At 31.3% G+C, this 13,108-nt stretch overlaps 1 protein-coding gene across 1 annotated transcript; it reads left to right on the top strand.

Annotated features, from left to right (window-relative positions):
- The first annotated feature begins 11,199 nt into the window (after positions 1-11,199).
- Positions 11,200-12,237, top strand: LOC149576270 (F-box/kelch-repeat protein At1g80440-like). The gene has a single exon (XM_089814130.1). The coding sequence runs from the start codon at positions 11,200-11,202 to the stop codon at positions 12,235-12,237; it is 1,038 nt and encodes a 345-aa protein (XP_089670256.1).
- The last annotated feature ends 871 nt before the right edge of the window (positions 12,238-13,108 follow it).

The raw sequence follows: 13,108 nt of genomic DNA, 5'->3' as shown, positions 1-13,108 counted from the left end.
AAGTTGCATGCTATTAAATGGGAGTGGTGCCATGTTGACAAGATCCTTGGGGGATTGGGGCTTAAGGACCTCAGAATCCAAGGCATTTCCCTTTCTTGGAGGGTAATAGTCCTTGGAAGGTGCTTATTAGACATAACATTGAAAGAGGTTGTCCTAAGAAAGCTAGGTCTTGGAATAATCTCCCTTTTTGTGATCTCCTTGTTGGATGCTTCCCTATCATCATCCAAGGCTCTGTGGGGTTCAAATCTATTTGGAAGGCCTTAGACCATGTTAGGGAATTTATCACCAACAAGGACTATTATAGTAAAAAATTTATCCATGGTGAAAGATCCATTTGGTGGAATCTCCACCTTAATGGCAAACCCCTAGCCCTATCCCAAGGATGCTCTGCTAGGTCTTGGGCCAAGAAAGGTTTAAATCACTTTTTTGATCTCTTTGAGCAAGATTGCCTCACTTCGTGGGATGAGCTCAAAAGGAAGTATGACATCGTTGATTCGCAAAAGAAAACTTACAATATGATTATTCAAGCCTCTAAGGGTTTTCCTAATATTTTTTTTGTTGATTTTGATAGACATCTTAAATGTAAATGGCTAGATGTAGTTGTCATGGCTAACCTTAAAGCTAAGAATATTTACAGAATTATTGATGAGAATAAAGATATTATTGAGCATGTTAATAATGTTTAGTACTCTTCTTTTGAAGCTAGTGTTTGGAAAAATTATTTTGATTACTTATGGAAATCTCCTATTGAACAAAAAATTAAATGTTTTAAATGGCTTGTTATGTTGGATAGGCTTCCTGTTAAAAGAGTTCATGACGATTCTAATATATGTAGCCTTTGCAGGCTTCCTGATACTGGTAGACACATTTTATTTGACTATATTTTTGCTAAAGAGATTTGGAAAATGTTTGGTACTATTTATCCTATTAATATTACTATTATTGACATTGTTACTAGTCATATCTCTAGTCTTCATAAGGATTCAAATCTTTTTTGGAATATGTTGTCCTCTAACATCCTTTGGCAGATCTAGAAATATAGGAACAAGGAGAGGTACCAAGGTAAGCCGAGGGTTCTTACTGAGTGTTTTCATAAACGTACACATTTTTAAATTTTCTTGCAAGTTCAGGCCACTATGTTGATTGAGAAAGACAAGTTGAAGAGATTCTTGGAAGATGGTCACGTCACCTTCCTCTACCATCAGCTGAAACATGGAGAAGAACATTGGATAACCTACATGCTTTTGATCAGGTGTGTAAAAGATTGAATAGGGAGATTAGGAAGAATATTAATGCTAGAAAAGAGGACCTGCTCATATTAATTCAATTTCAAGAGTGCAAAAACATTGTTTGGATGGAGGGTCCGCTTGGCTGGAGGATGGATGTTCATTTTGATGTTTTTCATTAGTTGGTTGTTCCTCATGTTTTGATGTCATTATACATTTGATACTTTATTTTTGGATGGAGGCTAGGCCTCCTTGTTGATACTCTGTAAAATCTTTGGTTCTATTGTTTTTTTTAATCCTCTTATATTTAATAGAAAAAAACTTAAGTTTTTAATTTTAATTTTTATATCTCCAAATATTATAACCTAAACTAATATTTTATGTTGTATTTATTAAAGTATTTTTAAAAGTATATTCTATTGATAATAAGATTTAAACTCTTGACATGTAGATGGTTGTCAAATTTAACCTAGACGAATAAAAGTTAACTCCTCCCTGTAATGACTATGGGCATTAATTAGATATTATTAAATTCAAAGATCTATTATTATTATTATATTTTCTACTTGTCTAATCATGTAAACATTCTTCCACTTAATCAAACAAAATTAAAGTTTAAAGTTAATTTTAGCTTTAATATTTGTTTATTTTCAAAGTATATATATAACTTGATTTAATTGTTCGATTGTATTTCACTAAATATTTTTATCAATTTCATATTTTTTAATTTACTTGTTGATATATTTTTGAAATATTATTTTATTAGCTGATAGGCTATTATAGGTGAGCATTTCATGTAAACCTGCCCGACACTTGAAAACAAGTAATGTTTTTTTGGATGGTTTGCAAATTTCAATAAATGCAATATCTAGGGAAACCAAAGTTTGATCGGATACCAATCATAAAGTGGTGGAAGACCAAAGCTCATTTTTCTTCAATCAAATTCTATATTGGGCATTAATCAACGAGAACACACTTTTTCTGTATAGTAAATGAATAAAGAAATGAATTTTAATAGCTGTTAGAGCCTGTGAGTCAAATAAATAAATTAAACATGATCTCCAAGATTCCTTTGATTGCAATATTACTAAGATGAATTAACTTCCAATTTTAGCCTAGGAAATGGCAATTTTAATAGCATAAGGATATGAGATATTAAGATCCAATAACATTGATGGATGGCATACATAATTTCTACATTATTTGGCACTAAAATATGACAATATAAATTACATTCTCTAGATTTGTTGACCAAACAATCTCCTGGCTAGTTTTGACCAAGTTAGATTATAATCTTTTATGCCCATTTGGAAGTCTTTCTAACCTTTTTAGTTCTTGATGTTAACAGCATCCTATGGAGTAAAAAAAATGTTGGGATACATGAGTATCCCTTAAAAATCCATGAAATAAATTTCATTCTTAGACATCTCATGAGGCAAAACAAAACTCTTTCCAACATTGGTTTACAATACTTTACCATTCACATGGTCTGACTGCTATACCCGAGTACATTCATCATAAATTTCAGTCATGAAATTTTATTTCAAAACCCTTTGTATGATTTGTTTCAAATTAGGAATACTAAAACATACCCAAATATGAGCAAAAAATAATCAATCCATTACACACTATAGTCTCTACATGTAGACCCATTTTCTTTGTCATAAATCAGAAGTAAAACCAGTAACCCTTCCTTGGGCATCTAATAACTTTCTCAAAATGACTCCAAATAAAACAAAACCAATTTTTAATCAACCCCACATGAGTCTAGTTTCTAGATATATAAGCCATTAAATTTTTCAATTCATAAATTCTTCTACAAGCTCCAATCATTGCCTATAACTTCAAAACAAATCCTTAAAACCCAGTCTTCATTAAAATGAACATAACTAACACATATCTGAATGAAAATGACTCAAACAAATTGGAAATAAAATCCAGTTCATATATCTTTCCAATGAATACAACTAGAGTTTTTTTTTCATCAAAATATGTCTATACCAAACATTCAAATCTATCTGTAGCTGGGCATCCTCATATCTGCAAATAACCACTTTTAGAAAAACTAGCATAACTTCTTCAAAACTTAACAAAAATTTTCCAAACCAAAAAGAGAAACAAGATTATTCATCCTAATCTTCAAATTTATAGAAAATACAAGAGTTCTGGCTATACATGGTCGTACAAGACCTGGAACCAACACTAAAATAGTTAAAACCAATCAAAATGGCAAGTTCTTGAGAAACCAATTGTTTCAAAAATGATCTATTCTTCTTCTTATTCACCCATTTCTTTTTGGAATGACCAATACAATAATTTTAAAGTGGTTTTGGTGGTTTAAAACTTCCCAACCACCTCTTTAACCAACCCAACACATTCTTTTAACCCTTGTACATTTTTCAATGCTTCTTTAAGCACTCGCATTATAATGTAAATGTATTTTTTTTTCTACTTTTTAATACATCACAATGCAAAGTTCAGAATTTTAACCATTTATTCAACATGGTTATAGGGAAATCTAAATGACTTAAATATTACAATATTATGAAATTCATCATAATGTTTGAAGGGTCAAGATGCTCCTACATCAGTTCTCCTCCACATTTGGCGCAATTGCTTTAGCTATGCATTAAATCTTCCTATTACGCTTTGAAATTATTTTTGTCCCAGCCAAATATTGCCAAATTTTCAAGCCTCTACTTAGTTTAGAGGGAGATTTCTAAAAAGATCATGTACATATTCTATTAGTATTATATTCAACACATGTTTAGCCAAATCTAGTATACCTTGATCAATAGCAAAAGACCACCAGAAAGATCCTTTTAAATTAAATCCTAATTATCTCCATGTTCACTAATAACATTTTTTATAATCTAAAAAAGTAAGCAATAGTTTAAAATAAATAAAATTATTAGCTGATAGGCTATTAACGGTGGGTATTTCAGCCAAACCTATCCGTTTGTTCAAACCCGATACCATTGGTTGTTTACCAAGTTGAAAACTACTTTCAATGAGCAATCAATGTGAATCTCAAATCAATCTTATTGACCAACCATATTTATTATGATATTTCAGATCCTAGATCATTATATTTCTCAATAGATCTTTTAATGATATGTGAGATCTGTATATTGATTTCAACATATCTCTTAAAGATATGTGAGATCTATATATTGATTTCATGTTTTTGACTGCCTGGCTTCTATAAGAAACCTTCATGAATGATGTAAAGTGAACAATGTAAATATTATCCATTTTCAATATCATCTGGAATCTTGAATAGCATATTATTTTGGGATTCTTGGCCTGACAGTGGATCCCAAGTTATTATTTTGCTCTCAAAGTCCAAACTGCTGGTATATTGATACCTACAATACCCATCTGGCAGCTAGAGACTTTGGAAACACGAAGTATTTATCTCCAATAGCTATGTTGTATCCTGGGTGTGTGAGAGACATATAGAATCTCATGGAGTGGGTGTATGGATTGAGCCCAAATTATAAGCTAATGGTTGCTACAAAAGGGCATGGCCATTCAATACATGAGCAAGATCAAGTAGAAAATGGTGTGGTGATTGACATGGGATCTGTAAGAGGCATCGATGTGCACAAACATGAGTTGTATGGAGATGTCAGTGGAGGAGAGCTCTAGATCGATGTCTTACATACCACTCTAAAGGAAGGTGTGGCTCCAAGGTCCTTCATGGACTATTTGTATTTATCAATTGGAGAAACTCTCTCTAATGCTGGAATAAATAGTCAGGCCTTTCAGCATGGCCCCCAGATCAGCAATGTTCTCTAGCTCAAAGTTGTCACAAGTAATTAATTAATTATTCAGGATTGTGTATCAATGTTTCAAATCATATTCTATGGCTCATCATCAGAATAGTGAATTGGAGAAGAGACATTGAAACCATTATCATGAAGTTGTAGATGGGTGAGATTGATGAGTTTGGCAAGAGAAAGGGGAACAACTCCTTGCAGATGATGGGCACGTAATCAAAGACGGGTGCAAGAATACACAGTGGAGAGGATGCTATCCAACTCATGATTGCTATCGACGCCTGACATATTCACTTAGTCAAGGATAAGCTCCCTCAAATCTCTCATGTTTCCCATCCACATCCACATGTCTACCATTCTCATATAGCTTGAGGAAAGATCCAGGTACTAGCAAAGTCAACATTTTCCCCAGCTTTGTGGGAATATCTCCACTCAACCTAGCAAATGAAAAGACCATGTAGCACAGACTCTCGAGTCTACCCAATCCACGAGGGATGGAAATCCCTTCAAAGTAATTGAGGCTGAGATCGAGGTGCTCCAAGTGTTGGAGATTGAACAATGTGGAAAGATCATCCCCAATTACATTGCTCAGAGACATACCATTGATGCCTCCATTTATGTAGGGTTTCCTAGTTTTATATTAACTATTTGTTTAAGTTAATAGTTTAACATTCTTTGGAATTGGGTTGTATCAATTGTTTTATATATTCTAATGCATGCATTAGATGCATATAGCCGCCATTCAAAACCAAGTATTGACCCAATATTCTTATGTTAATTTTAACATTTTATACACCATTGATGATTTTGATTTTGTGATGATGCATTTGAGTTTATGATAGATTCTTCAGTTGTCTATTGCAAAATCTTAATTTTTAAGATTTATCCTATATTTTACTGTGAGTTGTTCAACATTTTGTGGTTTTTATTTGGTTAACATATACAGTTTTTAATAATTTTGTTAGGTTATATAAGAGAATATGAGATGCGTGTGATATTAGAGCCAAAATTCACTACCATCACTTTACCTTATCATATTATACAAAAACTGAGATGTGTTGAATCACCTATTCGAAAACCCACATTCTAAAAACACTCAAGAAGTACACAAAGAACCATTACAAGCATCATGATAAAAGAATCCAAGAAAATTAATTTAAAAACCTAAGTCCAATCAAAGAATTACCCATTCAAATGCAATGTTATGAATATTGAAGATTATCATGATACCATGAAAGATGTAGCTAATATTAAAAAATCCCAATATTAATTATAATGCAAATTCTTTTTTTTTTGCATCCCAAATCCATTATGTTCCCATGATTGTAGGGGAGGACTTAGTATTTGAGCACCCTAACTATGTGCTTGTCAAAATCCTATATGATTTTTTTAATTTTAAATCACTCCTATTTATTTATAGCAATTTCCTGACAAGTCCTTTGTTGATAGCAAATGCTTCAAGGCTACATCATCAAATATGATGACATATCAACATGCTTTTTGCCAAGGTGTCCAAAAAGACTCCCTTAAAAAATGAGATCCATACTTGTGCATTAAGTCATCTTTTGTTCCATTGATGTTGTATTGCATGATAGGTTGCTTTTCTTTGACTCCCTCAAGGAGATGCAAATTATAGGGTTTGGAGTATGGGACAAAGCAGAGTCTATGTTAGCTCTGGAAAAGAACCAACACAACAATTCAGTGAATGGCATACTGGAAAGATGTGGCAGCGAAGGAGGTGAAGTACTATGTATGCCAAATTGTGTACGTCACCTCCTCAAGGCTTGCCCCAAATGCAAGAGTTGGCTTTCAAATATATATAGCCTAGATAGACTAGTCCATGCAATTTTTTTTCTTAGGAACTCTCACATATTTTATAGCAGTGTTGTAAGATACAACCAAATTTAGATTGTTTCTAATTTGAATGGGAAATTGAATGAAACTTATACGTTATTTTATTGAACTTTGTGCTCTACTATCATTTTCTAGATCGACACATATTGTCTATCAAGCATGTCAGATGTACCTTTTTTGGCTAAAGAAATACGGTGAAATATGAGACCTATACCAGATGCCATGGCCTATCTACTTGATGTCATCCATCATACTATCTTCATGCCTACCTGTCACCTAGCGTTCTAGCATACAGTTCACTTGCTCTCACATAGTTATTTTTAACATGTCTTTAATATATTTTTTAACAGTGAATATCTTAATGTCTTATTTATATTATAGTAATTTATTTATTTTAGAATTATATCAAATTCAAATTGATTTAGTATTTGAATTAAATTGTTTAAATAATTTGAGATATAATAATGAAATTTTTTAATTTAGAATTACAAATACATATTTTGTTTTAAAAATTGTCATAATTATGTATATTTAGTGTTATAATTTGTATTTTGTTTTGTCATTTGAATGATATTACAAAAATAATTTATGTTTTAAAGAATCATTTTTCTTTTTCTTTTTTCAATTGATTAATATTATATAAGATTATTTTATAAATTAATTTTTTTCATTCTATCTTATAGAAGTCAAAATTGTATAAATCATAAAATAAAATAAATTTTTATTTTTATTATTATATAAATATAAAAGATAAGGTATAATAATTTATATGATTGTACAATTTATTTATTTTCACAATTTCTATAATTATAGAAGTCAAATTAGAATTAAAATTATTTTTATAACTGAGAATACTAAAATTTGGTTTAATTATGTTTGATTTCTATAATTTTGATTTTTTACAATGGTTTTCTAATATCAATTTCCTAATTTTTAAACATTAAAAAAAAATGAAAACAAAAGAAAACAAAAATGAATTAATGATCAGAAACAAATTCTATATATTTGAAGTAAAAGTAAAATAGTAAAAAATTATTGTTGCTTGGTAAATTATTTAGAAAGATAATAAAGAAAATAATAAAAGTGATAAAATGATAAAAGTTACATAGACATCAAATAAATTCACTAAAATATAATTATTGACAACATAATCCAAATGGTTTTGAAGGAGCAATGTATTCAAATTTAATGTAATTTGAAAGAAAATTAATGATCATTAATAAAGTATGAGTGTCAATCTTTGTTTTTTTTAATAACAAAATAAATCAAGTTTAGTTTATATAATAAAATAATTTTAATGAACATTAAAATGTGTTAACTTAAATTTAATTTAATGTATAACATGGTTTTAATCTTATAAGAAATAATTAGTTTTATTTAATCTAAATTTTAAAATATAATTGTCAAACAATATGATTTCAATTTAATTGATGGCACACAATTGTTTTCGAAATTATTTAGATAATTAAGATTAAAAATCTTTGAGTAAATTAATAAAAACAAAAAATAATTTTACATTGCAATTTAACTATCTAATGATATTGTCTCTTTTAATAAATATATATTTAAATAATTAATTTATTTAAATGTTGAGTGGAACGAATCCATTTGTTCAATAATTATTGATGTGACTCCGTAATATTAATCAATTAAATATGAGTTAATAGTTACTAGCTTGGAATAAAGGCACTAACATTGTACATATGGATGGGATGACCATGCAATTGAAAGTCGCATGCGAATGACAAGGCTGTCGGTTGACTTAAAGACCCTTAGTATGTTGATCAATTGTATAAAATAGATTTAATCATGGATACTTAAACTAAAAAATACTTTCATTTTATTTTTTTATTTTTATATCTTCACATAAATGTGTTAATATATTCATACTGAAATATATTATGCTCATCAAATTTATAGATGTATAATGGTTGTGGAAGACCATCTATTGGTGAATGAATGTGGTTTGGAGGATGTGGATACAACTAAAGAAGTTGCAAAAATGATAATTAAAAAATTGAATGAAAAAAGAGTATAGAAGCTAAAGTGGTAGTTCTAAATTGGACCAAAATGTTCTAGTGAGCTACAAATATGGATTCATTTGGGTTTGTGGTGCACTTGACATAGACAAATTCAATTGGAAAATTTATGAGAAAGTAGAATGAGTGAAGTTATTCCTTGAAAAATATGTGAATGTATGGAATCCCCATACTCCATGTAGTAGAAACAACACATGACATCAATCTAAGTTGCAAGAATATCCTTGCTTATTGGAAACAACTTCTATCTTCTCTAGAGATATGTGTGTTTCACTATGAAAAACTAATCAATAATGTCCAACGACACATAAAATACAATGCAGACATGTGGTTATGCAAATGAGGTACTATTTTAGATTTTTATTACAAAGCCCCTTGGTCTAAAGCGCTAGCTCATCCTTGGCCTGTGATAAGTGTGGAAAAAAATATTGTTACTTTCATTTTCTACATGCATTTCAATATCTTCCTTGCAACAACTGAACAACTTGAAAAGCCTTTGACATACAATTTAAGAGTAGAAGATCACTATGAGAGGTGGTAGATATTGTGTATACACCGAGTTATAAACCCCCAGAACTACCAGTATATGTGGTTGTCTAGTTTATTAATTACAATGGGCCAATTTGGGACTAAGAAGATCCAAAAAGTTTACCTATAACACATATAACCTTGGGTAATCATAGGATAATGTCATTATCCATCTCATGGGCACTCACCATAAACAATCCAAAGGATTGACACTTCATAAAATAAAAATTGATATTTGTAAACTAGAATGACATGGTTTGACTTTCACACTTGTATCAAGAGTTAAATCACTAGACAACCTTTGTATAGAGCCACCATCCTCCTTTGATCAATATTCAAGAATGAAAAAGAATCCATGTATAATTATGGGAAAAAAGAAAGAATCTTGATTGCAAAAAGTCTCATTATTGTAAGGAGAGGAATGTGTGCTTACTTTGTTAGTTTTTTAATTGGGCACATTTATACATTTCAATATCATCTATCCTTAATGTATAAAGTTGTTGTGTTATATAGGTATGGAGAAAATAAACCTATTGTGGCAATGTGATGTAGTTTACTAATTTATGCATATTTACATATGTCCAGTGTTAGCTATTAATGCCAGTGTTTACCATAGTTCTATTGTATGATGTGTATTATGATGTGGGCATCTATTATGTTTATGTTGAATGAAACTACTTATTAAATAAGTGTTTTGTGGAGAACATGTTTGTAGCATGCTTTGTCTACATAGCTTGAATTTGAAATATGTTAACTGTGACCCAATGAAACTTGGTGATCTTTAATGATAAATTGGAACATCCTTTTAACTTTTCACAAAACCGCGCAAAAACTTCCTAAAGATCCTCATGATGAAACTAAAAACAATACCAAACTAAAAGGTGCAAACTTTATGTAATGTCTATGTAGGGACTACCATTCATCCAAATTATTAATTAATAAAAAATAATAGAAAACAATTGTATTATGATTTATTTTTATTTTTAAATTATTGAAAAAAAATCTCCAGAACATGCAAAGTTTGACCAGGCAATAAAATAATTCCATGATAATAAGTAAAGGTTTCTTTGTTGTGACAATACATGAGTACCCTTATCCAAACAAGCAATCACTCTAAAAAGGACTCTTTGGACTTAATATTAATTATAAAGTAACTCATGAACACTGCAATTTCTATCTTAGATTTCTTGTTTTCCTTTTCTACATTTGTTATATGAATTTAAGTATCCTAGATTTAATAATTAAGTGTGTCAAATTGACAATGTTTAATTTTTTTCGCTATTTATATTGCTTTTATAGTGTATTAAATTTGTGACAAAAATATACATGAGCAACCATCTTATATAGACTTTCACCTTTTGTCACTATTGGGATACCCCTTGCTCCTTTGGGTACAAGTGCTAGTTATATCTATTTAGAAAGATAGTAATTTATAACTTATTGATCTTTATTATATTTAATATAAAAACTACCTAATAGAAAATTTAATTTAATTTTTCAACGCAACTGATATTTCTGAAAATAGTGAGATCGATTAAAAATATTCAAAACATCAGACGTATTCTATATTTGGAACAATTTTTAAAAAAGTGAGCAAATATAGAAAAAATCATGAGGCATCAAGGCACTTTTTGCTCGGTATATATATAAAATGGCATATGCTGGGAAATCTATTTGTTTGAGACGTTACAGCTATGCTCTTTGTTTCAAATTCACGTGAGCACTGGTAAGATCAAGATTATTTGAGAATCGTTTCAGCAGTGTATACAAATGATGGAGTATTTTAGTGTAATTCCAGAAGAGTTGGTAAGGGAAATCTTAATGAGAGTGCCTTTTGCATCTCACGGAAGAGTGAAGGAAGTACGTAAGAGTTGGAAGAGACTGCTGGAAAACTCAGAGTTTTACGAAGACAGGAGGAGTCGTCGGAGGTCCGAAGAGTTGATATGTTTGATTGAGAATGTTCGCATAACTACATTTGACCCCGTTAACCAGTTATGGGGAAGACTGCCTCCCGTCCCTACCCAATTTGAATTCGACACATTCTCCAAGTGTGTTTGTGTGAAGCATAAACTGGTTTTATTAGGGTTAAGATATGAGAGCTGCAGAGTGGGTTCAAAGAGGAAGAGAATATCAAACATGACTATTTTGGTCTTTGATTTTGTGTCTTTCCAGTGGAGCAAAGGTGCAGATGCGCCCACCACCGAGATCATGTTTGACTTTGCGTGTTGTGCATCTCCTGAGGGAGATGAGATTTATATTGCAGGAGGAAGACAATGTGATTGGAAGAGTACGAGCCAGGCCGCAGTTTACAACGTGGAGAGAGATGAGCGGAAGCTTCTTCCCAACATGCTTCAAAAGGAGTGGTTGTGTTCCTCGGTTTTTATAAAAGGAATGCTATATGTTGTCAGCTTGTTTGATGAGGAGCTTCAGCGGTTCGATCCAGAAAGAGGAGTTTGGGCCACTTTGCCCAACGTCTGGTTTATTCCAGATTGTGTGCATCCCATTGTGGCCGCATATGGGCGTCTGTATTGCTTCTACTGGGATGCTGTGGCACAATTTGACTCTACACAGAATTTGTGGGCGGAAGTTGATGGGCTTCCTCAGCCGCTTGACAGGATTGATGCTGCGGTGTTTGGGGATGATGGGATTTGCTTGAGTGTGATTGAATCGGACACCAAAGATAAAGTTTTCTACATGTATTACCCTCCATTGGAAACAGGGGTTAACACAGGGAGATGTGTTTCTGTTGAGATGCCTCAATACTTGTCCCGCAGTAAGATCGAATCTGTGGCCACTATGACTATTTGATTGGTTTTCCTTTTCTTCTTCCTTCAAATTGATTGTTATATTGTGTGTTTTTCCTCAACTACTCTAAATTTGGCTTTGCTATTACCTGAAATTTAATGCACCGAGTTATACTCTAAATTTGGCTTTGCTATTACCTGAAATTTAACGCACCGAGTTATACACTAAATTTGGCTTTGCTATTACCTGAAATTTAATGCACCAAGTTATACTCTAAATTTGACTTTGCTATTACCTGAAATTTAATGCACCAAGTTATACACTAAATTTGGCTTTGCTATTACTTGAAATTAAATGCACCAAGTTATACACTAAATTTGGCTTTGCTATTACCTGAAATTTAATGCACCAAGTTTTGCTCTAAATTTGGCTTTGCTATTACCTGAAATTTAATGCACCAAGTTATACACTAAATTTGGCTTTGCTGTAACCTGAAATTTAATGCACCCAGTTATACACTAAATTTGGCTTTGCTATTACCTAAAATTTAATGCACCCAGTTTTACTCTAAATTTGGCTTTGCTATTACCTGAAATTTAATGCACCAAGTTTTACTCTAAGTTTGGCTTTTCTATTACCTGAAATTTAATGCACCAAGTTTTACTCTAAATTTGGCTTTGCTATTACCTGAAATTTAATGCACCAAGTTTTACTCTAAATTTGGCTTTTCTATTACCTGAAATTTAATGCACCAAGTTTTACTCTAAATTTGGCTTCGCTATTACCTAGAATTTAATGCACCAAGTTGTACACTAAATTTGGCTTCGCTATTACCTAGAATTTAATGCACCAAGTTTTACTCTAAATTTGGCTTCGCTATTACCTGGAATTTAATGCACCAAGTTATACACTAAATTTGGCTTTGCTATTACCT

The sequence above is a fragment of the Cupressus sempervirens genome, chromosome 1 (assembly GCF_028749045.1).
Source record: "Cupressus sempervirens isolate cs-2001-9-10 chromosome 1, ASM2874904v1, whole genome shotgun sequence".
In the NCBI taxonomy this organism is placed as follows: Eukaryota; Viridiplantae; Streptophyta; class Pinopsida; order Cupressales; family Cupressaceae; genus Cupressus; species Cupressus sempervirens.
Note: the sequence above shows the minus strand (reverse complement) of the source record. Positions and strands in the feature narration are given on the sequence as shown.